Source organism: Zonotrichia leucophrys, chromosome 14 (assembly GCF_028769735.1).
Source record: "Zonotrichia leucophrys gambelii isolate GWCS_2022_RI chromosome 14, RI_Zleu_2.0, whole genome shotgun sequence".
Lineage (NCBI taxonomy): Eukaryota > Metazoa > Chordata > Aves > Passeriformes > Passerellidae > Zonotrichia > Zonotrichia leucophrys.
In genome coordinates this window covers 13,107,792-13,132,814 of record NC_088184.1, presented here as the reverse complement: position 1 = coordinate 13,132,814, position 25,023 = coordinate 13,107,792, and the positions used below count along the sequence as shown (strand labels likewise).

General features: G+C 49.5%; 1 protein-coding gene across 6 annotated transcripts; it reads left to right on the top strand.

Moving 5' to 3' along the window:
• Positions 1-1,044: 1,044 nt before the first annotated feature.
• FBXL18 (F-box and leucine rich repeat protein 18) lies at positions 1,045-24,224 on the top strand. 6 transcript variants are annotated; one of them, XR_010442005.1, is made up of 6 exons: positions 1,619-1,638; positions 1,765-1,965; positions 2,807-4,347; positions 6,948-7,166; positions 17,405-17,570; positions 18,572-24,224. XR_010442005.1 is itself a non-coding variant. In XM_064725647.1 (5 exons), the coding sequence occupies exons 1-5, from the start codon at positions 1,129-1,131 to the stop codon at positions 18,726-18,728; spliced, it is 2,136 nt and encodes a 711-aa protein (XP_064581717.1). In that variant the 5' UTR covers positions 1,045-1,128; the 3' UTR covers positions 18,729-24,224. The 6 variants fall into 6 exon arrangements, 5 of the variants coding, with proteins under 5 accessions (XP_064581717.1, XP_064581718.1, XP_064581719.1 ...); XM_064725647.1 differs by lacking the exons at positions 1,619-1,638; positions 17,405-17,570 and adding an exon at positions 1,045-1,146; XM_064725648.1 differs by lacking the exon at positions 18,572-24,224 and having other exon boundaries at positions 1,618-1,638.
• The last annotated feature ends 799 nt before the right edge of the window (positions 24,225-25,023 follow it).

The following is a 25,023-nucleotide window of genomic DNA, read 5'->3' as shown; positions in this document are numbered from 1 at the left end:
TGGAGCCAGCTGCTCCCCTTGGACATGGCTGTGTGCGATGGCTCTGGTCACAGCAGCAGGCATAGCAGCCCTGGTTGATTCTGCATGGCTGTCTGCATATCAGTGAAGGGAAAGATGGTGATATTGGGAAGAAATTCTTCCCTGTGAAGGTTGTGAGGCCCTGGCACAGGGTGCCCAGAGAAGCTGTGGTTGCCCCATCCCTGGAAATGTCCAAGGCCAGGTTGGACGGGGCTTGGAGCAAGCTGGGATAGTGGAAGGTGCTCCTGTCCATGGCAGAGGGTGGAACAAGATGATCTTTTAAATTCCAATCCAAACCATTCTAGTATCCTACAGTGTGTCCCACAGCAGTGATTCTACCCCTGTACTCACAAGTGGAGAGGTCACACCTCGAGTGCCCTGTCCAGTTCCAGGTGCCTCAATCCCAGAAGGCCATTGAGGCACTGAACCGTGTCCAGAGAAGGGAGTGGGGCTGAGGAAGGGTCTGGAGCACCAGGAGCAGCTGAGGAAGCTGGAAGGGGCTCAGCCTGGAGGACAGGAGGAGCAGTGGGGACATTCTGGCTCTGCACAACTCCTGACAGGAACGAGACGGGGGTCGAGCTCTGCTTCCAGGGAGCAATGGGCAGGATGAGAGGAAATGGTGTTAAATTGTACCAGAGGAGGGTCAGGTTGGACATCAGGAAGCATTTATTCACAGAAAGGGCTGTCACATACTGCAAGGGGGTGCCCGGGTGGGTGGTGGAGTCACCATCCCTGGAGGTGCTTAAGGAAACCCTGGACATGGCACTCAGTGCTCTGCTCTAGTTAACACGGTGGTGTTCGGTGACAGATTAGACTCGATGAGCTCGGAGCCGTTTCCAGCTTGAACGATCCCGGTGCTCTCCGACTCCACGGCCCCGCCACTCCCACCATGGCGGCGGCGCCGCCCTCAAGATGGCGCCGCGCTGCGGCCGCGCCGCGCTCAAGATGGCGGCGCGGGGCGGGCGCTGCCGCGGAACCGGGTCATGGCCGCGCCGGAAGCGCCGTGAGGCGGCCGGGCCGGCGGGAGCGAGCCCGGGACGCGGCCGCTGCGAGCGGGGCCCGGCCAGGCGGCGGCGGCGGCGGCGGCGGCAGGACCGTGCGGCCGCCGCCATGTCGCGCTGCGGAGAGGTGAGTCGGGGCTTGTGGGGCTCAGCTCGCCCCGCGCTTCCCCTCCGCGGCGGCCCCTCGGGGCGCCGGTAACGGCGGCTGCGGCGGGGCTGCGGGAGCCCGGAGCCCTCAGGGCGGCAGCCGGGCTCGGGGGCGCGGAGGGCGCCGGGATCGCCCTCGCCGGGTGTGTGCGGGTGTCTCAGGGGGCTGTGGGGCGGAGCAGCCCCGCTGCCCTCATCAAGGAGCTGCCCTGGCGTTAGTGCCGGTTTGGGCTCTGGGTTCGCCGTTAAGGTGTGAGAGAGGCACAAGAGCTGGCGGTGATGATGGGCTGCAGTGTCGGTGTGTGTCTGTATGTGTAAACAGATAAATATAGCCGTATCTGTATGTATATATGCATGGTTATGTAACTCTAAAGGTTATTGAAACGGGTGGCGCTTGGAGGAAGGATGTAGAAAGAGATCGCTGTGTTATATTTAGGAAAAGATCATGGACAGTCGCCTTTCCAGTTGCACTGTAAGTAGAATGAATGGAAACGTTCACCAATGGTGAAAGATCAAGTGAAAGTACCATGATTTCATGTGAAGTTTTGTGCTACCTCCATATTCTCCTTTTCTTTTTCCTCTTTTTCTTTTCCACCAGGAGGTCGTAAGTGAGGAGAGTGAAGAGGAAAGCAATGGAGTCAACTTGATGGAGTTCTCAGATGAGATCCTTCTGCACATCCTCAGCTATGTCCCTTGCACAGACTTGGTCCTCAATGTCAGGAGAACCTGCAGGAAGCTTGCAACACTTTGCCTTGACAAGAGTCTAACACATACAGTGCTGCTTCAGAAGGACTATAAGGTGAGGAGAGTAGCTTGCTTCTTCTCTTAGCTGCGAAGACAAATCTCACTTTGTAAAACAATGCCAAGAAGTAGAACTTTCCAGTGTGTACACCTAAATAGACTGCTCCTGAACTGTGAAATCAAATACACAGTAAGCTGTTTCATAAAAGCATTTATTTTCCAGGATGCTTTGTTAGCACAGCTCTGTGCTTCCTTAGTTATATAAAATACTGTCAGTGAAAACTTAACTTCTCCATATTTCTGGAAGCTAAAAAGAAAGTAAACATGACCTTAAAGTTAGCATTTTCCCAAAATATGTTTTCCGTGTTGTTGTGCAAAAAAATCTTATGCATGTTGCTCTCAGGCATGCAGTCAGTGAAGCCAGAAATTGTGTGCATGTTATAACAAAAATAAAGCTTGGGAAGGAGGGGTGATATATTCAATGAGAACTGTATCAGCCAGTGCAGGCAGGGGAAAGTCCCCTATGCTCTTTTCCAAAAGAGGAAGCTGAATGAAGAAGAATTCTTCTTTCAATTTGAGTTTCAGCACATAGCCAGTTCTGCTGAAATAGCTTTGCTGGTGGAAAACTGAGGTGGTTTTCCTTTCCACACTCAGCTGCTGAGCAGTCTGTAATGCAGAACTGCAGAAGCAAAAGGAAGTGTAATCCCAAGGGTCCAAAGCATGGCAGACTGAGCTGCCAGCAGTGTGGTGATTCTTAGGCTGTGCTGCCATCCCCAAACCTTTGGATGAGCCACATAATCCAAGTACCAGCCACTCTTATCCCCACCTCCAGCTGGGCAACTGAGTCAGCGCCCACCTTTGCCATATCCCTCACTGAACGTGCTTTTGTTTGGGTGCAGGTGAACAAAGACAAAGTGAAGCAGCTGATGAGGGACATTGGGAAGGAGATCTACCAGCTGAACATGGCCGGGTGCTACTGGCTGCCCAGCTCCACCATCGACCACGTAACACGGTGCAAGAACCTGGTGAAGCTGAACCTGTCGGGGTGCTCCGTCACCTCGCCGCGCCTCTCCAAGATGCTCTCCTCGCTGCAGCACCTGCGCTCCCTGGCCATCGACGTGAACCCCGGCTTTAACGCCAGCAAGCTGAGCAGTGAGTGCAAAGCCACCCTGAGCCGCGTCTCTGAGCTGAAGCAAACCCTCTACACACCCTCCTACGGTGTCGTGCCGTGCTGCACCAGCCTTGAGAAACTGCTGCTCTACTTTGAGATCCTCGACCGCTCGCGGGAGGGGTTCATGCTCTCTGGGCAGCTGATGGTGGGCGAGAGCAACGTGCCCCATTACCAGAACCTCCGCATCTTCTACGCCAGGCTGGCTCCTGGCTACGTCAACCAGGAGGTGGTGAGGCTGTACTTGGCAGTGCTGAGTGATCGGACACCGGAGAACCTCCACGCCTTCCTCATCTCTGCCCCCGGCAGCTTTGCAGAGACGGGAGCCACCAAAAACCTCCTGGACTCCATGGCCCGAAATGTTCGTCTGGATGCTTTACAACTGCCCAAATCCTGGATTAACGGCTCCGGGCTCCTGCAACACTTGAAGTTCAACAACCCTTTCTACTTCAGCTTTAGCCGATGCACCTTATCTGGTGGGCACCTGATCCAGAGGGTCATTAATGGTGGCAAGGATCTTAAAAGCCTGACCAGTCTGAACCTCAGTGGCTGCGTTCACTGCCTGGCCCCGGAGTCCGTGTTTCGGAAAGCAGAAGATGACATCGACAGCAGCATTTTGGAAAGCTTGGTAGTGTCTTGCTGCAACCTCAGACACCTGAACCTCTCTGCAGCTCACCATCACAGCTCTGAAAGCTTAGGGAACCACCTGTGCCAGCTCCTGTCCAGGCTAAAGCACCTGCTCTCATTAGCACTACCAGTTTGCTCCATCACCGATGTTGGTGCAAGCGTGGAGAAGCCTCCCAGCACACCTAACCTGGTGCCCCAGACATTTGGAAGGAAAGTTCGGATTGGGGTACAGACATATCCAAGTAACTTAGGGGACCAGACAAATCAGAAGATCGAGTCCTCAGTGTTTTGGGCTCTGATGGGAAGCCTCAGATTTTTGGAAACCTTGGAGATAATTGGGTCCAGTTTCTCCTCTGCCATGCCGCGCAACGAGCCAGCGATTCGGAACTCGCTGCCTCCCTGTGTCCGGGCACAGAGCGTGGGGGACTCAGAGGTGGCTGCCATTAGCCAATTGACTTACCTGCAGAGCCTCACCTTAGCACAGCTGCCAAATATCCTCACGGGCTCTGGGCTCGTCAACATCGGGCTGCAGTGCCAGCACCTGCGGACTCTTTCCTTGGCCAACCTGGGCATGATGGGCAAGGTGGTCTATATGTCTGCTCTCATGGACATGCTGAAACACTGCAAGTGTTTGAGAGATCTCAGGTGAGGGGCTGCCCTTGAACGTCTCCTGTTTTGTTTGTGGATCTCCAGAAATGTGATGTGTGGTTTGTTGTGGCTGCTATTAAAAGCGTTCCGGTCCAGAGTACATGAAATGCCTTGAAAGCTGAGTATTTTCCTTCCTGGCTTGTGGAGAATGGGAAGGCATTGCATGTTGTCCTTGAGGGCTCAGGATATGCCCTTTAACCAGTGTTTTAGGAGCAAAAAGTGCTGTGACTGCCTTCCTTTTAGATAAGGAAAAGTGCATGCTGCTTATTTGGGAGCTAGCAGCTTGTCAGGGCTGGTTAAATACTACTGCCTTTGCTGACTTTTTACTTTGTGTACATGCACACTTCTTAAATTTCCAGGAAGGAAGAGACTCCTACACTGTCTAGATAATGTAGAGTTTTCTTGAGTTTTCTTTGGGTTTCCCAATGAGATATTTGTCTGCCTTGGGTTTGTATGAAAATATTGCCTCTTTATTTTTTTTATTTCTTTTCTTTGTCATGTACTGAAAACATTCCAGATTTAGAGTTTGTCCTGTTGGTGTTCCTCTCCTGATAGGCTTTAAAGGATCCTACCAAGGTCTGATCCTAAAGAGTGCACAAAGGAGCTTCATGGTTGCCAGAATGTGCTTGTGAAAGGAAGCTGATGGTTTCCTTGCACTAGTCCATATGAACACAAACATTATCACTTTAGGGAGGTGGGTTTATTCTTTTTTTTCTCCAAAATCAGCCTCTTTCAGTAAATCTGCAGAACCCGTCAGTCCCATTGCCCCCCTTGGTTCACCAAGCTCCAAAGTGCTGTGCAGTTGAGACAAGGTCACAGTTACTGTGTGTGAAATTACTGCTCCTCACCTGAGACTGGTGCTTGTGTGCCTGTCCCTGATCCACTGCAATACTGAGGGGAGCCAGGGGGGCTGAAACACCTCAGGAGGGTTCTCATTTTCCACCACTTCCCATTTATAATGGGGGAGGAATGTTCTGGTCTCATCTGAGGGGTGGCAGCTGTTGGGAATTGAGCTGCTCAAGGTCTTGGGTTATGTGAATGTGTCCTTAACCTTGAGGAGAGTAAATAGCCATGGAGGAACTGAGGGCTGGGGAAGGAACTTGGTGTGTGCAGTGCTGCTTTGCTCATTCTGCGCTCTGTGGCTTCCTGAGGCTTTGAAATGGAGGCCAGGAGTGATGGAGATGGGAGGCAGCACAGAGCCTGGAATGAAGGCTGCAGCACGGCTCTCCTTGGACTGATTTGGGTGGAAACTGTCACTCTTCTTCCCTGAGTAACGTCTAAGGTTTTATATTGGCTTAAGATGGTTTTAGAAATTAGCACTTCCTCCTGATAACGTAGTTTCCTTTTGATGTGACCGATTCCCTGCTGTTTCCACCCTTTTTCCCTTCCCAGTTTTCCATGCTCAGGAACGCGTTTAAGGGGCTATTCCAAAGCAACATTGCCATCTAGCGAGGGCAGGGCGGCACTGCAGGTGTGGCTGCTGCATCCCTGAGGTTCACCTGGAAACCTGGATCCTGGAGATTCCCTGCTTTTTGTCCTACATTTACAGTGCCCCAGTAATGGTGCTGAAAAATTGAAGAGGCTGCCCGTTCTCTTGATATGAATTTTAATTTATTACCCAAAGCGTAGATATGCTCTTAGGATCTCTTCAGGCAGTGCCACCTGACAGCACTTGTAAGCTGAGACTGAAACAGAATTTATCAATTAACAAGATTAGGTTGCTGAGATACCCCTGCATACTGCAAAGCCTGTGCAGAGATTACACAGATCAGGCTGGGCTGGCAGCTTGTTATCACCTCATGGATTAACCTTCCTGCAGCTCTCGGCTTTCCTGACCCAATGACTGAGATTCCCAAGTGCTCTGAAGCCTGGTGGTAAATCTGCACTGAGCAGATGAACTGTCCTGGTGGCACAGGCCTCAGACAGGTTCAGGGTGGCTTCTGTGAGGGAGTTTTACCCACTTATTCTGCTGGGTAAAACACAAGACCCCTTGTTGGCCAGGTATAATCACTGTCATTTCATTGTCCTCCTGGATCACTGTGATAGAGGATCCTGTCTCTGTTCCCTGAGCCAGGTGTTTCAGGTAAAGGTGGGTTGATGATATTTGTTCTTCCTGTGGGAGAGCAGCAGCTCTCATCCTTTGCCAGGGCTGGTTGTGGTCACTCTGCTGGCCCCAGTTCTGCATCAGCCTCTGTGCTCTGTGTGTTTTTCATGGCAGGAAGCTGAAGATATGACCAGTTTGGGCAGTGTTTGTACTGTGGAGCAGAAGGTCCCTAAATCCACACCACCTGCTTGGTGGGTGTCAGGCACAGAAGCCAGGCTGTGCTTTTAAGACCAGAATGGATCTGCTGCTTGTCTTACCCACCATACTTTGTGGGAAACTTGCAAAACCAGGGTTACTCCAAGGTCACTCCCCGTTGGGCGCCAGAATTCTGCATTTGGGGCTTTCCTGCCTGTTTGTGCCCTTGTCCTTCAGGGCTGGAGGCACTGCTCGCTCCATTTGCCAGCCCGCCATGAATGTGCCTCGTCTTTCCCTCTTGTGTGAGAGCATCCCAGGCATGAATTGCCCATTGAGCTGTTTCTGTTGATTCCTGCAGGCTGGAACAGCCCTACTTCTGTGCGGGCGCGCAGTTCTTCCAGGCACTGAGTCACTGCTCCGCTCTCCAGCGCCTTTGCATCGTCTCCCGGAGCGGGACTCTGCAGTCTGACGCAGTGATGTCATTCATGGCCAGCTGCCTCGAGGTCATCATGTGCCACATGTTCATGGGAGAGTCTCTCACCGTTTGCAAAAACCTCCAGCAGTCCATTGTCCGGAGGTGAGTGCGGAAAAGGGTGGATGTGGGGTTTCTGGAGCTGTTGGAGATTTATCTCCCTTCCTCTGGCTTGCCAAGGTTTATATGGCTTGGAGGTCTTGTTCCAAGGAGCTAATAGGTAACGTGTAACTGTTTGGCACATAAACCAGCCTCTTACTTTAATAAGAGTGAATCAGTGAAATGTTTGAAGGTATTGTGTGAATTCTTGATTCCATTCCCACCCATGTTCTCTGCAGTTCTGCTGGCCGGAGTTGAAGTTCGGGATGCAAAGCTCCATCATAAATCAAATGACACTTTTTGTGTAAACAAAACATCTGCCGACATTTAAGTACTGAGAGGTTTGACCTTGAAGCTTTCCTCCTTTCCCACAAGTGACTAAGATAATTCTCTGTCCTCTAATCACTTGTAAATGTCACTTACTGATAATCCCCTGGCAGCGCAATTCAAAGCCTTTAAAGGGTTGTTGTGAAGGGTTTTTTCTTCGGAGGGTGCTGGAGGGGGGGAGAATCGGTACAAACTGCTTTTGCACGTTTGGCAGTTCTTAAATGCATTTTGCTTGGCCCCTTGCAGCGTTCTGAGGCTCACGTGGTGGGAAACGTTTGTGTGCGAGCCGTGAACTGCATTTGAAAAGAGAGCTTTTAATTACGCTTGGCATTTGGAAATCTTCTAATAATGGCAGTCATCTTACAAAATATTTCCCATGCAGCAGACTTGCCATTATTATCTTTTTTTTTTTCTATGAGGCTGTTTCCCCACCTTCAGCCTGTTTTCTTTGTCACCTACTGTTGCTGTGCCCTGCTAAGCTCTAATAAAAATTTCAAATCACACGGCGTTATTAGTGCATCCTAAAGGATGCTCCTCCCTCCCCAGCCTTCCTCCAACTTCAAACTAACTTATTACGCTTGGCTTCTTTCCGTGGATCAAATCCAGAGCAGGCTGGGACTGTAATAGCTCCCTACCAAAGTGCTCCTGAGATTGCTGCTGCCTCTGAAAGCCTCTGTGTCCTTCTGGGATGGGGATTGTTGGAAACATCTGAGTCAATTCCTTGTGATGTGACAAGGATTCTTTGAGTTTGTTTTACACAGGGCTTCGTATCTGTAAAAACATTGCTGGGTTGGTTTCAGTTGTGCTTTGGGGGTCCTTGGAAAGAACCAGAAATCTGCAGTTCCCGTTTTTTCTTTTCCCTCCCTTCTGTGGCACTGCCCAAAATTTTAATGTCCACTTACTGAGCAGAAATACACCAAAATGTCCACTTACTGCCCAAAATTTTAATGTCCACTTACTGAGCAGAAATACACCACTCTGCAGTCTTTTCTCCCTCTTTTTCTCTGTCATGGACTGATTCTCACTACATTCTCTACCTCTTTATGATCTAAACCCTGGGAACTTTCTAAAGAGCAGCTGATGCCTGGTGGAAATGTTAAAAGCTATTTTCTATTTTTATATTTAGCTACAGTTCTGGCTGTCAAGCTTATTTTCTTCTTTTGTATTTTATTAATAGAGACACTTGTATGAAAAGAGGGTTTTTTGAAGGTTGGGTTTTGGGTTATTTTTTTGCTGAAGAGAGCATCTGCTCCTTCTGCAAATTCTACACCTGAAGTCATAATCCTCTGTGACATTGTAATTGGTGGCTCTGGAAACGATTTTGATGTCATGTAAGATTATGACTTCAGGAGGAGGATAAGCAGTGGGAGCAGATGCTCTCCTAAGCAACAAAGATCCTGTTCTCATGCAACTGTCTCTAGTAATCAAATGGAAGAAACAAAATACAGAAAATGATGTGTAAGCAAAGCCTGGAGTCTTCCATGAGCCATCAGCCAGCCTTTAACCACGTGGCTTCTCCAGCAATTCCATTCTCATCCTTGCACAAATGTGCCTTGGGATGGGCTCAGGAATTGACTTGCTCTTGACTGCATTTTGCCTGCTCCTCCAAGGCAGAGGGATGTGCAGTAAAATCTGTGTGTGAGCTTAGACCTGTGGGTATGGCTCCAATTCACACAGCATGGCTTCCTCTGAGAGTGTGCAGCTGGTGTCTCTTGAATCCAAGTTTTACACCAGGCAGCAAGTTGGAAGTTATCTATCCTTGTGCCAGAACGAAACAAGGGGATTTATGCTTGTGTTTTCCCATTTGTTTGGAATGTGTGTGGATGCTGTGTGTGAAACAAGGGGAGGAGGTGAGAGCAGGGACCTCGAGCCTTTGTTTGCTCCCTTGCTTGAGCTGGGGCAATTGATCCATGTTCTTCAGGTCCTACTGAGGGTCAGAGTTCCTGTTTTAGGGCTGTGGTGATGGTGTTGTTTAGGATGAGAGAGAGTTTTGAACAGCAAAATGGAGCCAAAGTGGTTCACATTCTCCCAATGCCTCTAAAGCAGAGAAGAAATGTGAGTGGGAATGGGAAGGACCCAGGGCTGGCTGTGTATCAGGAGTTTGCTGCAGGAGGTAGAGCTTGAAAATGAATATAGTGCAGGGCAGTCCTTTTTCAAGCGTGGATGCACAGGAGGGTTTGGGTAACAGAGCCTCTCTGGGGAGAACAGACTGGTTTCAGCTGTGGAATTGTTCTGGAAGATGGTGAATATACAGGGTGTGGTGATGGGAGCTTGGGAATTAAATCTGCTGCATCGCAGCAGTGGCTTAAAGCCTGAGCTGCTTCTCAACTGTCCCTTTTTTCTGTAAAAGGAGGTTAGTGTTATGTATTTCTGTTCCACTGGCCTGAAAAGAGAGGTTGTTCTCATGTCTCTCAGTCTTGTGACAGCTTTGAACCAGACCCTGTGGTGTCCAGCTTTTGGTGAGCAGCTTCTGCTTGAAGTTTGCTGCTATTTGGGACAAACTAATTCGTGTATTTGAGTCATTAAAAGCCTCTGATTCAGTTCTGGCTCTTTTGCAATGAAACACAATGAGCAGAGCAGGGCTCATCTGGAGCCTCATCAGCAAACAGGAGGCTTGCAAGGGCAAGGTCTCCTCTGAGCTGTAGAGAAGACTGTAAAGATTGTTTCCCTCTGGGCAGATAAATCATTGCAGTGTTTTTCTTTATTCTTTTCCCTTCAGTGTGGATGGGAGGGGGGAGCTCCTTTATGGTTCAGGGAGATGCTCTGCACATAAGAAGGGTGTAGTGGTTACAGTGGGAGATGTGGCTCGAGTGATCCAGATCCACTGCCCTGATCTTCCTCAGGTTTCACATGTGACGTGGGTCTGGTCTCAGTTTCTGTGTAAATTGACATTTTTTTCCCCCATCACATGGTGCTCAGCTGCTGCCACACTTCAGATCCAATGAACACAATGTTTTCCATTTTATGCTTGGACCCAAACTCTGCTGGAGCGCTCAGCTCCAAGCACGTGTTATCCCTGTTTAAATAACTCTTCTGTTCAAACCACTGCAGCACCAATTCCACAAACACCAAAATGCCACAATTTGAGGCCCTGTGGTTGGAGGTTCAGGTGTGACCCCACACTTGCTGCTGTGCCAAGACTTCTTTGCAGAAAAGGTAAATTTGCTTTGCCATTTTGGGCTGAGCTGCCGTGCTGGGATTGTTTCTAAATTCCTGCACAGACCCGCGTGTCCAAAGGCAGTTCCAAGGGATTGAGCCTCCCAGGAGCTTTCCCGATCTTTTCCACAATGTTATTTTGTGGAAGAGTCAGTAGATGGAGCTGTGACCCACGGAAGGTCCCACCATTTACCAGTGGGCTGCATGCTAAATAATCGTATTTATATGCCGGTGTGTCTCTGCCCCAAAAATCCTGCGGGCAAGGAATTTGGATGACTTCAGGCTTGCACAGCTTCATGGGGTGAGCAGGCACTTCACAATTGTGCAGGAGAAGTTGCTTTCCTGGTGCTTTCCTTGCCATCAGAAAACAGGCTGGAAGAGGGGATGGGAAATGCTTCAGCAAATATCCCCTTGGCTTCAAGGACAGATTTTTATTTTCCACTGTGTGCCTTTAGAATTTTGTCGGTTTTAGCTGAAGTGTTTAGATAGCTCCTGTCATTGTAGTGATTTCAAGGACTCTACAACACCAGACAATACAAGCCAGTGAAAAGTCCTTGGAAAAACACCTTGAAAAAAGATCAAGAAAGCTACAATAAAATAAAAACAAACAAACAAATTTTAAAAAACCCCAAAGCAAAACAAAAAACCTCAGAGAACACGGCATCATTAGGGATTCTTCATAAAGAAGGGGGAAAGTGTCGAGGTGTAGAGGTGAGCTGTGATTTATAGAAATGAATCCAAGGGAAAAACTGTAGTGCAGCTGGAGTGTGTTTTGGGATGCTGGATGAGCACCCCAAAACACACAGTATTTTTGGTTTTTTGTGTCTTTCCATAACTCCCTGGCAGGAGGTGCAGCCAGGGGGATGTTGGGCTCTGCTGTCAGGGAATGAGGGACAGGACAAGAGGAAATGGCCTCAAGGTGTGCCAGGGAAGGTTCAGGTTGGATACTAGGGACAATTTCTTCACCAGAAGGGTTCTCAAGCCCTGGCAAAATCTGCCCAGGGCAGTGGTGGAATCTCCATCCCTGGAGGGATTTAGAAGCCATGAGGATGTGGCACCTGGGGATGGGTTCTGTGGTGACCATGGTGGTGCTGGGGAAGGTTGGGCTTGGTCTCAGAGGGCTTTTCCACCCTAAACAATTCTGAGATTCTGTGACTCTGGTCACTCTTGGGTGCTGGGAAGTGCAGAGAATTTTTCTCATTTAGGAGAATTTCACTGTTCTGGGGATCCAAACTCAGAGGAAGAGAAACACAAACTTACCCAGCCTGTGTCAGGTATGAGCACTGCTTGGTTTGAAGTGACTTTCATGATAAGATTCCTGCCACTTTCTAGGAAGAGCTTTCAGCCTAAATTAGATCTTCTTGTTCAGTCTTCTGTAGCATTACCTAAATTTCCCTGTGCTTGTTATTGTCCTTTTTTAGTGTGAAACCCTTGGCTGGATCTTCCCTTTTTCTTAAACTGCTGATTCCAGTGGCCCTGTGTGGCTGTGAGCTTGCTGAGGGGATGAAGCAGCCTCCTGGGATTCAGTTGCAGGAACAGGGCTTCCAGGTGGGAGCACAGGGCTGAAATGGAGTGTTGGGAAGTGCTGAGTGAGCCAAATGCTCTCCTGGCATTTAGCACAGGGCTGAGTTATCACAGATGAGTTTTTGCTCACCTCAGGGCTCAGTATTCCCCCTTGCCCTGGATATCCCTGCAGCATTCTGCTCACCTGGATTCTCATTGTGGTCTCAGGCACATGAAATCCCTTTTGGGGATCCCTTTTACTCTTAGAGGGGGCTCTGGGGGCAGTGAGTGATTACAAGATGATCTTTGAATTCTGCTGATCCTGTGCTGCCCACCCGACTGCTGCAGTCCTGCTGCCACTGCACAAAGCTGCTGGGAGCACCTGGGGCTTATTCAAGATTTCCAAGCTGGTTTTACATCCCTTCAGCACCTTCTCTTCCTTCTGACCTTGAAGAAGGGCTGGCTTTTGAGGTCCCAGAGCTGCTGATCCCACCCTGCCAGCCCCAGCGTGCCGAGGGCTCCAGCCCTGCACAAGTGGGATTGCAGAGGACTTAATGTATCACCAGGCTGGTGTAGTGAATCATTAGCATCCTGCTCAAGCTTTCATTGTCTGTTTCATTTCCTGCTCTTGGAAACCCCTGAATCATTCTGTCACAGACTGAATAACAAACTGCATCCTTGTCAGATTGCGTTGCCCAAGGATTCCTTGGCGGGCTTGGCGAGGGTTGAATGCATGAGGTGTGGCCCAGACACCTTTGCTTCTACCAGGGATGTTGTTTATGGGTGGGTTTAAATACTTTACAAGCCAGCAGGGCTTGTGGGACCATCCCCAGTTTGCCATATTAATTTATCTTCTTTTGGGGGTACTCACAAACCCCCTTCTTTAAATGCATTCCTGTGGCTGACCCAAATGGCTCGTTCTGACTGCCAGCTCTTGTGTTTTGAAAGGAATTCAGTTCTGAAACCTTCCTCAGCGGGCAGATTGGTCTGTGCATGAAATAACTTTCAAGGATTGTCCTCTCTCTCTTGGCTGAGAACTAATATTGGAATAGCACTGTCGTGCTTTCTCTTCATGAGGGTGTAAAAGGCTGAACGGAAGCATTAACTGCAGCTTTAAAGCATTTCCATAGTAAAATAAATCTAATTGAGCAGTTATTGCAGTAGCTTTTTAATTTGTGGAAGAGATTAGGAAATAACTTTCAGCTTGCTCTGGCAGAGCACTCCCCTAGGACGTGTCCTGGGCGCTCTGGCATCGCTCTTTGGGCTCTTATTCCCTCCCCCTCTAATTGTCCGGTCACATTTGAGTGATGCAGAGTTCAGCTGGCAAAATAACACGAAAACCTCAGTCTGCAGGCGTGTTTGATACAAACCTCAGCTCACAGGAGAAGCAGCAGAGTGCCATTCATGCCTTACAGGGAAACCACAGCAGAGAGATGTAATTTGCCTCGGCTCGGGATGAGTCTGATGTGTTATTGCTCCTTCCCTGTGGCTCAGCACAGTGGCAAATGAAGAAGCTGCACTGAGGATAATGGGAGAGTTGGCAGTGATGTGTGTGAGTGATTTCCAGAGTCCCATCTACACCCCTTGGTCTCAGGTTGGAGACTGCAGTGATGGGACTTCAGTGTGGAAAAATCAGCAGCTGTGGGAGAATGTTGGTTTGTCTCCATAGACATGAAGGGATGGAAGATACCCCTAGAGGAAAACGCTTTATAGCAAAGATATCTCATTGTGTGGAGTTAAGAGCAACCAGAGGAATCTGAACATCTTTCCTTGGGAACTTTTCAAGTCCATTTCTGAGGTTTGGAAATAAAGTCTGCTTAGCACTGGCATCTGGAAGGGAGAATGGCACTAGAGAATGGATCTGCTGTAGAGTCACTGTGGGGAGGGTTTGGACTCCCTGAGAGGCTTCTGGGGGATGAATGGGAAGCAAAGGTTTTCCCTGCTCCCAGGGGAAGGGGCTGGGAGAATCCCACCTACAGTTTCTTTGGTGAGACCAAATCCTCTTTGGAAGATGCTCCTGCAGAATTCTTTGGCAGTCCCTGTGTGCAGGGAGAGATTTTCAGCTCCTCGGTACCGAGGTCAGGGCACGGCCAGTGGAACAAATCTGGAGTGTTTGCCTGGCCTTCCCTGGAAGATGAGAAAAGTGTGAGTGTGTGTGTTGGGTCATGCTGCTGCCAGCTGCTGCAGCTTGCCCTGGCACTTCCTCCATTCCACCGTGCCATGCTGCAGGAAGGGAGTTTCCAGGCTGGCTCAGGTGTGCTGGCTGAAGCTTTCAAGACAGATGCCACGCTTGAACTTGGGGGTGTGAGCAAGTCTTCCAGTAAAAACAGGCTGTGCCTGGCAGAGGATTAACAGGGCTTTGTGCATGTAGGTGAGAAAGCTGCATACAGGGCAGAAAGTGAGTTGGTCTCAAACTTCTGCTCTTGAGAAAGCTGTGGCTCTCCAAAAACAGCTCAGCAGCCTGTGGGGAAGGTCAGAACAGAGAGGGGAGAAGGAGTGTGACTGCAGCAGAGACTGGTTTGCATTTGTGAGAGTGGTGCCAACCAGAGTCCACGTCTGCTCTGTGCCCCCAAATCAAACTTCTCCTCATTTCCTCCCTTCCTCTTCTTCTCTGGAGCTTCTTTTTCCATAAGCTCAGCCTGGTTTGTGGAGGTCAGAGATCTGCCCTTGATCCATTCCTGATACTCTGTATTTCCTCACTTCATCTGCTGTGTGCTGCTTTTGTTGGCAGTGTTTAATTATCCCTCCTTGCTTGCCAGCCTCTGGGAAGTGGGATGTGCTGAAATGTCTCATTTGGCTTAGGACTTTCCTTGGGTTTCTGTGGAAATCTCAAGGGGAGGAACATTCTTCAGCCCCAAACACTGCCTTATCCTTTCCTTGTAAGTAGAGGAGGTTTGAGCAGCCCCTGATGCAGAGAGCTGTCACATCCAGGGTCTGTGGTGCAGAGCTTGCAGGGGGGTGGTGTGATCCATCTTTTCCAGGCTGGCTGGGGACATTCCCCGTGGCTTTGGGCCACCCTTTGGATCTATCAGCAGGTGGGATCTCCTGGGGACTCACTGTCCTCTCAGGGAGGCATGTCGGTGTTTGCCAGAGATAACTGCATTCCTGGGAGGGTCTCTTTTGTCTTGCTAAAATCGAGGAAATCTGATCAAAGTGCAGCCTTGCTTTAGACTTTTTTCTCTTTCTTTTTGACTTTGTCCCTGACCTACATATTGGATCCTGCCACAGTGGTTGGAGGTAATTGAGAGTGTAGTGTTAGGCTATTTACCAAGCTGTTCACTTGAAAATAACCTTACTGAGTCCAGTCCACACCTGTTCTGGGAGAATCCTGGAGACAAATAGCAAAGCATCATTAACCCTTTCATCCACACACAACCAGTTCAAGAGCTGAGAGCCGAGAGATGCTGATGCCAGGAGGAATTTGTGACACAGGGTGTGCTGCATCATTTGTTTCCCAGCTCTGTGGATGATTCCAACCAGCTGCTGTGGCCAGGTCTGCTCTGTGTCCACATCCACGTGAGGACACCTCAGAAACCTCCTTGTGGAAATTCCTGCTGGGTGGTTGTTGCTTTGGTGTTGATTCTGCTGGAGCAGAGGTTATGCTGGAAAATGTACATGGTGGGGGGTGAGAGGAGGGAGGTGTTTTCTTTGTTATCCCAGTGGTTGTTGCTGATTAAAGGATCTGTTTTGAAAGGGCTGCTAGTCAGTTGCCTAGAAAACTTGCTTTCATTTAATTAATCATGATGAGTTTAGTCTGGAGGTTTTGTAGGAGAGAGCAGGCAAGCATATCCTTGGCTTTTTTCCCTTGAAAAAAAAAAACAACCAAAACCCAAACCAAAAAAAAAACAAACCAGGGTTTCATGTCTGAAACTGCAGCTCTTTTGTCTCCCTGGGTCAACATCCTTCTCTGTCCTTCGGGTTTTAATTTTACAAGCCCTGCGTTTGCAGAGGTGGATGGAGTTTGAAGTCCATCCAGGTGTGGAATGAGGAAAGAACCCTCAAGAAGATTACAGGAGCTGTTCTGCAACTCATTAACTCACTCTCTTCCCCTTCTTGTTATCTCCTCCCCATGCCTGGGGCCTTTCGAAGCAGTGCTCTAAGTGCCTCTCACTTAATCTAGCCCACCTGGACAGGTGGATGAAGAAAGGAATTGCCTTCCGGGGGAGGACTAAAGGAGCACGGATTGCAGAGGGAGCTGCTTTTGGGAACTGCTAATCCCAGTTTAACATTATGACAGCTGCTCGTTAAAATCGGGGTGTTTTTTAACAGGCAGTTAAAGGAGAGGCTTTGCACGCACATTTAGCTGAGAATAATAGTGAACCATGTGCATTTGATTTTTTTTTTTTCCTTAAATCACGCAAATTGTACATGGAAAGAATTCTCCGGCGTCAACTTGCTGGGGTATGGAATTTACAAGGTTTGCAGTAACATACAGTTTCCTGTTGAGGGGGGGGAGAAAATCACAAAGCTTTCCTTTTTTTCTCTTATTTTAAGATCAAGTTCAAACCCCTGGTATAAACCCAGCCTCTTTAGGAGGGACACTTAACTGCGTTGGGGTTTTTCACTTGTCTCGGTGGCAGTTCATCATGTAAACTTGTCTGGGTTCTTGTTTTTATAGCTGCATGTAAAGGCTGCTTATAAACTACAATTTTGTACGTGGTGAGAAGGCAGCACTCAGGTCCAATTTGGGAGAGTCTGTATACAGAGGAGGAAGCAGTTTCTTTCCCTTGGGAAGATGGCAGTTTCTTCCTTTGCTGGACTTCAGTAAACTTGGTCCATTAACATGATTTTCTCTGCAGGACTGTGGTGTTGGATCAGAAACACGAAGAGCTGAGGCAGAGCAGGGACTATCAAAGAGACATTTGGCTGTATTTTATGTGATTTCACTGCAGACTTTACCAGCTGCCTCCCAGATCAGCAGTTATTTGCTGGTTGATTTCTTGAGGGCAGTGCTGTGGAAGTAAGAAGCTGCACAGCCCTGACACAAGTCCCCAGATCTGCTCAGGGAGCCGTGTCCTTTTCTGCCAGCCCTCAGGCATGAGGCATGAAGGGCAGGTCTGTGATGCAGAGAGATAGAAAATTGCCCCAGGTAGTTCTGTTGCTGGAAATTCTTATTCCTGCAGCTACTTAGGTTCAGGCAAATTAATTCAACCCACCAAGGCTGAGCAGCCAGCCTGGGAATGGAAGTTTCTCTGCTGTGTTTTTGGCAGCTCTACTCCAGATCGTTTGTGGATGGGAATGTCCTTTGTGTCTCCCAGGAAATGCCAGTCTCTCGTGATGCTTTCTTCAGCTGGCTGCATTGCTACCTGGGATTTTCATGCCTGTTTCCAGCAGCTGGATCTCCAACCTTTCCTCAGTGTTTGACAGAAATCTGGCCATTTCAGAGCTGGAGATGAGCTGGGAATCTTCCAGGCACACACCTGTGTAAGTTTGTGGAGAGAGAGCTTCTCTTTGTGCCCAGCACAGCTCGGTTCAGCCTCCAGGGATGGCGCTGCCAATGTGACTCTGCCTCCTCGTGAGTGATAATGAACTGGTCCTTGTCACCCCCTTCAGAGGAAACACCTTGGTGGCACAGGATTAAGAGTCACTGATCTTTTTCATTTTAAGGTGTAACTCACTCTTAAGGGTAATTATTCTACGGTTTTTACCCTCCCAGCTTTAAAAGACTGAACTCTTGTTACACTGCACTGAATAACACCATTTCTCTTCCTCACAGGTTGCTGTCGTGTAAAGTACTTGCTGGTGGGCACCTGGGCTTTTTCTGTACGGTTCTTTCTGCATTGTTTAATGGCTTTACCTTGTGCAAATCTCTTCCTTTGCTCTGCAGCCTGGATTGAAAAGAAGGCTGCAGTGTGTGAGTGTGAGCACACTTCAATGCTTATCTGCACATCTGAGCTTTCTAAACTTGCCTATGCTCTAATTGCAGAGTGTAGACTCTGCATGCAGAACAACCCAGCCTGAAGTGATAATCCCAGGCTCAGCCCCGAGGGAATGCCTGACATTGCTCTGGCCTGATTTTCCTAATGGCTCTGCAACTTGCCTCTGGTTTGCAGGTGGTGTAAATTGTTACCGCTGAGCACCTTGCCCAGCTTGGGCACAGCTCTTGGGATCTCTGATCCTCTCAGAATACCTACCCGTCTTAATTTATTTTTTATTCATTTTTTTAAAAACTTCTTCCTCCCTCCCGATTTCAGGTGCAATTTGGGCTTGTGGCAGCTTGGCAGACTCACTGCAGAGGGGTGCAAACCCAGCCTGAGCTCCCTGCTGACACAGAGAGGGAAGAGTGGGAGGCCTGGAGCTCCAGCTGCCCCTCCTGCCTCCTCCTTCCTTGCCCCCATCCTGCATGATGGATGCCCAGGCCATCCCCTTCCCTTGCACTGCAGAACTGGTATTTTTCCTTGGCTAATCACCTGTGTCTGATTTAGTTTCCAGGCAGAGCGCCCTGCATTAAACGTCGTCATTTTCCCTCTGCTGCACGAGGACTTGACAGAGGTCATCAGAGATGTCCCCATGAGGCACTTGGATGAAATTACCTTGTTTAAAAGCAGAGTGGCTGAGGAACCTCCCAATTTGTGGTGGTGACTGTCACAGCATGGAAAGGACAAGTCAGTGTGAACCCCTGGAGCAGCTTCTTGTTGGCCTGGATTTCCCATCCTTGACTCCTGGCCCCTCACTGGATGCTGTACAATCACTTCAACCAGGTGCAATTGCAAAATAAAAAAAGCTGATTCTTTACAGTGGGGAAACATCTTTTGGATATTGCTTGCATCTGAAAAAATCGTGTCTCAAAGCCTTGTGGAATCTGATGAGTATTTCCTTGCGGTTGATATGAATTGTTTCTGTTATTTTATTGAAGTTAAAGGTAAGAGAAACTGACTTAACAATGCTCTGTCCCCTGTGTCCCCTGGTGTCTGTCCCAAGGGCCCCTGTGTACGTTGGCAGTGTGCTTTGTGGTTTTGGTGAATATCATTCTTTGCTTCAGTCTGTTTTTGGCAAAGTAGAGAGCCTAGGCCAGCTCAGAGGCACAAAAATGTGTTGCTCAATTGAAGTGCATCACATCTTTTCTATGTTACAAATAGGCATTTGCAGTCACACATGTGCAGTCACAGATATTTAAAGGGGTTTTTCTTTTGACTGAGAAGTACCACAAAGACTCTTTATTTTTTAATAACAAATCAAGGTCATTAACACCTTGACCATGGTGTGTTCCTGCTGGTGCTGTTTCCATTGGTCTGGTGGAAGAAGTTCTCAGCTCTTTTGGAAATCCTTGTCCTAGGGTAGATGGTGCCTACAGTGAATAAGTTGAGGCTCAGATCTGATTTATATGCAGTCTGTCTTGCAGTATAGATGGGAATGTAGTGTTCCAGTTCTGTCCTTATATCCCATGCCTTGAGCTCCTGCTAATTTTAGAGATGTTATGAAGTATTTTCACAGTGTGATTTCAGTCAGCTTCTCTGCTCCACAGAACTTCCTCAGGCATCAGTAGTGGTCTGGATCACTTTCATATTGCCTTATTTACTGAGCACTTTTAAAAGCATCAGACAGCTGTACCAAAAGCCAAGTTACAAATTCCTGGAGCTGCAAGTCTGGGTGGCAGAATTTTCCTTGGTAGCACACCAGGTCTGTCTTCTGCAAAGCAGCTGCTGACCAGAGCTGTCTGACTTCACCCAAATCCCGAATGTGTTGAGCTCTGCTCTTCTGGGGAGGCCCAGAGTCGTCCAAAGATGATGTGCCCATCTCCTTGTCAGCATTTCCTACCCAAGATGCCCTCTCCCAAATGCTCTTCTGCCCTCAGTGTTCAGAGGAAGCCTGGTCTGATGGGATAGATTTGAGAGCAAAATGCATCTCCCAGCCTTGGAGGACTTTCTGTCCTTGCTTTCCAATCAGCCACGTGTGAGCCTGCCCGGAATTGTGTCCCCCAGGTGTAAATCTTGAGCCAGGCTGTGACAGCCCCCGTGCTCAGAGAGGTCACAGTGAGGAGCAGGTGAGTGTCAGGCTCTGCTAGCACAGGTCTGTGCCTTGCTCAGACCAGCCCTGCTGGTTTGCTGTCCTTCCCGAGGCTCTCATCCTTCCCCTGTGAGGGCAGGGAGCCAGCACAGCCTCTGGAGAGCAGCAGGAATGTGAGGGCAGCTCCCCTGGGAGTGCTGCAGCTGAGCTGGGAGCACTCCTGAGCGTTGGAGGCTCTGCCTCAGCTCCCTGCAGCTGAGTGTGGGGAGCTGCCGCTGTTTCCCCTCCAACTGTCCCCCCTGAGGTTCTTTCTGCCTCTTGTCACATTACTCCCATTTGGATCCCCTTCTTGCCCTCTTCTCTCCCTCTCTTGAGCACATCAGATGTGCTTTTTGGCAGGAGCACGAGCTGCTGTTCTGTCCAGCTCAGGCCACTTCAGCTCTGCCTGGTTTTTGTCCGTGTTTTTTTCCCGGGATGACCAGCAGGACTGGGCAGAGGGTGTTTGCAAAGCTGCTTTCTCCTCCTGGTTGGAAGCACTGGCCTTGTCCTGCCTGTGCCACTGGCCTCAGGGCAGAGGGAAGGTGCAGGGTGTGGCAGGAGCTCTCTGGTGCCTTAGGGAGCCTGTTCAGTCCTGTGTAGGAATCCTGATGTTGGTTGAGTGGCCATTGCCACCCTCAGCGGGCATTTCCCTGCACAAACAGCTGTGGTGGCATCAGCAGGAGCTGGGCAGTGCTGCCAGCTCACCTCTCCTGTTGCTCTGGGGGACAGTGCTGTGCAGACCCAGCTGCTGCCTGGTTCTGGTGTGAAACCTTTGCTCTTGGGCTTGCAGTCACCTGGTGGAACATGCTGTGCACTTGGCTTGGTACATCCATGTCCACCTGCCTGGTGTGCTGCTGCTGGATGGGAGCAGCAGCCAGGGATGTTTAATGTGCTGTTATTCTCTTGCCAGGGATGTGATGTTTGGGCATCTGTATTCGTGCAAGTGGGTCACAAGTCCTGATGATGCTGCCAGTTGTAAGCAGGGCTAGGAAAGGTCACCCACAGGTGATAAAGGCAGCATCCCAAACAGTAATAAAAACTAAAATCTCCTTCCACCCCCAGCTCCCCAACTCTGGGCCAGTGCTTGATATCTCTACTACAAATCCTCTTATGGAGAGTGAGAATTTCCGCTGCTTTTGCACTCCAGGCAGGATTCACCAGATGTTAATAATGTGCTTATTTTCTCTAAGTGCTATTTTGGCATCGGTGTTAATTACAATTTATATTCTGCAACATTTACACTGGGAAAAGAACCCACCCTAATGGTACCCAATTGGCAGAGCTGGGCTATTAAACACAGCTCCATATGTTCTGAGCAGAGCAGTGCATGGGACTCAGAGCCCACTCAGCACTCAGGCAGCTGCAGAGGAAGAGAGGGGAGCAGGGAGAGGGGTGTTCTGCTCCTGGATTTTATTTAATATGAAATCCCCCCTCCTTTTCTCTGTCCCCATCTCTCCAGAAATCTCCCTCCTGCTATCTGGGAGCATTTAAGGAGGTGATCTCTGAGCCTGCTGATGCTGCTGTCCATAGTCTGAAACAAATGAATTCAATTCCAGAAGGTGCCCTTCTCACAGGGAGTGCCTCTGCAGGATCCCAGTCCCCGCTGCCTTCCAAAGCAGACCTCCAATCTTTGGGAACTGCAGCAGAAATCTTTGCTCTGACCACCCCCAAAGTGTCCATGGTTCTGTGGGAGAAGAATGTTCTGGGACAGGTCAGTTCTTGTGTAAAACTTGGTGTAGATTGCTGCTCTGCTCATGTCCAAAGTCTTGTTTGGCTGGGAGGGTCTGGAGTGACCCTGGTGTGGGGAATTCAGAGGGGCTGAGTCATCTGTGTTCCCGTGGGTTTCTTGGGAGTGTGGGTTAAAGGATTGCTTCCTCAGCTGTTGGCAAAGCTGATTTCATGGTCTCTTTAGAAATGGCAGTGAATGCACTGCTGTGTTAGGAGAAGGGGCTGTGTGGTGACAGCCTCTCCCTTCAGGAGAGCTCTGACCGTGGTCCCTGCTCTGTCAGGGAGGATAAGATGGGAGTGAGAGGAGGCAGGGCAGGATGGAGGCATGGATCTCCCTCTGGAATCCAAACACACATCCTGAGCTTGGCCTGTTGTGGGAGGGGAGGAGGCTCCCCGGGTGCTGAACCCTCCCCTCCAGGTTGGGTGTTGCTCACAGAGGGCACACCTGGGGCTGGGCTGCCCTGAGAGCAGCAAAGCCACATTCCCCCTCACTGGGCTTTAATTCCCATCACTGCCTCCTCTGCAGGACCTGTCCCCTCACAGGGATGTTCAGAGCTGTGGGACAGTGGGCAGGAGTGTGGGACCATCCCTGTGAGGTGCTGGGTGCCTCCTTCCAGCAGTGCTGCTTTAGGATAGGGCTGTAGAAATTTGGGGCTTTCCCCCTGGTGGAGTGAAGCAGTGCAGAAGGGTTGTTTCACCTGTCTAAGGGGGATGCAATTCCCACTTGGCTGGTCCCAGCAGAGTGTCCAAAGCTGGGAGAGCAGTGCAGGAGCTGTGCTGGGTGCTGCAGAGCCCAATCTCCTTCCTCTGCAGCTCTCCTGCCTCTTTGAGATGCACAGGCAGCCAGGGTACTCCAGCAGGAGAATCATTTCCATAGAAACCAATTGGGATGTTGTACAGGGAATAATGATTAATAGTGAAGGGATGTTGCCTCAGGCACTTTTCATTTTTTAGGGGGCAGTGAGGGACAAACTGGGGCACAGGTAGGGGGACAGGGAGACTTGAAAACTAATGGAAACCATCTCTTCCATTAATTTCCAGGGCAGCTTCCCCTCTTCTCCTCCTACCCAGCCCCCCACTGCTGCTCCCAGCTTTCGTCAAATTTTCAAAATGGCTAACCTGGTTAGAAATAATCATAATAATAAAAAAGGATGGATGAGGTCTGACTACTAACATTGTTGCTGTTAGCAGCAGGATTTCAGCCATAAAACATGAAGCAAGGGAGGCATTGACCTTTCCGCTGTTTGAAATGAATGGAGACATCAATATCTATTGTTTTGTGGCATTGACCTCTGACGCTCTCAGCTCGCCCTCCCCTTTCTTTTTTTTTAATTTCCCCCTGACACTGGAGGAAAGGGGTCAGTCTGTACCATCTATTGATCCCCATCTTACTTGGTGATAGGGAAATAATTAGAATTTTAAAGATCCCTGCTGCACGCTGGTGAAATACACACACAGAGGCACAGGCTAAGCCCCCGCTTGCCATGTTGTGTTCTCCCCCCTTCCTTGCAGAGATCCAAAGCTCTGAGATCTGAAGGAAGGCAGATCAATATAGGTTTAATCATGATGGGGGTTTTATTTCGGTTTTTTAAATAGTAAAGTGTAACATTTTATGTTAATGTTGTCGGAGCCTGGCTGCCTGGTGCCTTGTTTTATTTATTCTTTTAAGTAGCCCCTTCTTTTGTGAACTTCATCTATGTACAGAGAATGTGAAATCAGGCATTGCTAATTAGCTGTATGACAATTAAGTAATGTAGCACAAAACCATTAGGACACTGGATTTGTTTTTGAAGTTTGTCCTTTGAAGTGGAAGCTGCAACTCCCTGCCCAAGGCTGCTGGGGAAAATGTTTTTCTATCAAAACTTTCTTTGAAAATAAAATGTCAGTGTAAGAGTCCCTATTTCTGTCGTCTCTCCCTCTGAGCAGCGGGTGGAAATTGTTTCTCCTTGTAAAAACTGCTGGCATTGATAGAAAGGGGGATTCAGGAAAGCATTAAATGGGCAGTTGGTCTCCAAACACCCTCAATTCTGGTAGAGATATGACCAAAAATTCTTCTTTAGCTCCTTGAAAGGGAACGGTGCCGCGCTAGGAGAGAAGACCCAGCTCCCAGCTCTGGAGATGGCAAAGGGAGGTGGTGCTAAAACTGGGGGTCCATCTCTGACCCCCCAGGTGCCCCCAGGGTGGCAGCCTGGTCACAGATCCCTGCAGGCTCCTGGGCTCGGGCTCCTCCATCGTGTGCTGGTTTGACACTTGTGTTTGCATCTGGCCCTTTGTCCTCGTAGTGAGTCCAGTTCTGAATGTGCAACTTTCATGTACGCTGGTGGCATGTAAAACTTCAAATAAAGAGTGGAACATTTGGAACCAGCCCTGCCTCTTTGCCTCCTGCTTCCCTGTCCGTGTGGAGCCCAAAGCCACCCTCTGGTGGGCAGTGCCAGGTAAGGGGTGTGTGTATGGGCAGGGTGCACTGGGGGCTGTGGAGTGGCACTGGGGGTGCTGGCATGAGCACTTTGGGGTTGCAGCCCTGATCTCCTGGGTTTGGGGATGCTGTTCTGTGGTGTTTGAGGCTGAAGAAGGAGCTACTCTGTGTTTAGGAGATGTTTCTCCTCCTTGGATCTCTGCACATCCGACTGCAGAGCTGTGCTGAGGTGGGACAGAGCATTCAGCACCAGGCTGGGTGGGCCTGGAGCAGCCTGGTCCAGTGGAAGATTCCACTGGTTGGAATGAGATGAGCTTTGAGGTCCCTTCCAACCTGAGCTTTTCTGGCATTCTGTAACCATTATCCCTGAGTAAGTGACTCACAGTGGCTCGAGGAAAATCCATTTATCTGAGCACCCCAGGCCACCTCCCACCCCTTGCTCTGACAGCTGCAGCCCCTGGACAGCAGACAGGAGCTGCACCACTGCTCTGTGTGAAGCCAAGGGCTAAAATCAGGTGCCTGGTGAAATGTGAACTGGGATGGCCATAATGCCATCAATGGCACCATGGCTGTGTGGGTTTAGCTGTTCTGGGCTGGCTGAGGCTGCAGGAGGGGGAGCTGGGGTGTGGGAGTGGGCAGGATGGGCTGCTCATGGTGAAGGAAACTCCTCAGGCATTAACCTGCCCTGGCAGCAGCACTTCTGCCCTGGATGGATCCTGGAGCTGTGCAGTGGTGGCTGAAAGGGCA

Excerpts from the sequence above, each read along its gene's own strand:
- FBXL18 (XM_064725647.1), top strand. Across the intron at positions 4,348-6,947 it reads AAGTGTTTGAGAGATCTCAG|GCTGGAACAGCCCTACTTCT; the intron begins GTGAGGGGCTGC and ends TGATTCCTGCAG. Across the intron at positions 7,167-18,571 it reads CAGCAGTCCATTGTCCGGAG|TTTCCAGGCAGAGCGCCCTG; the intron begins GTGAGTGCGGAA and ends TGTCTGATTTAG.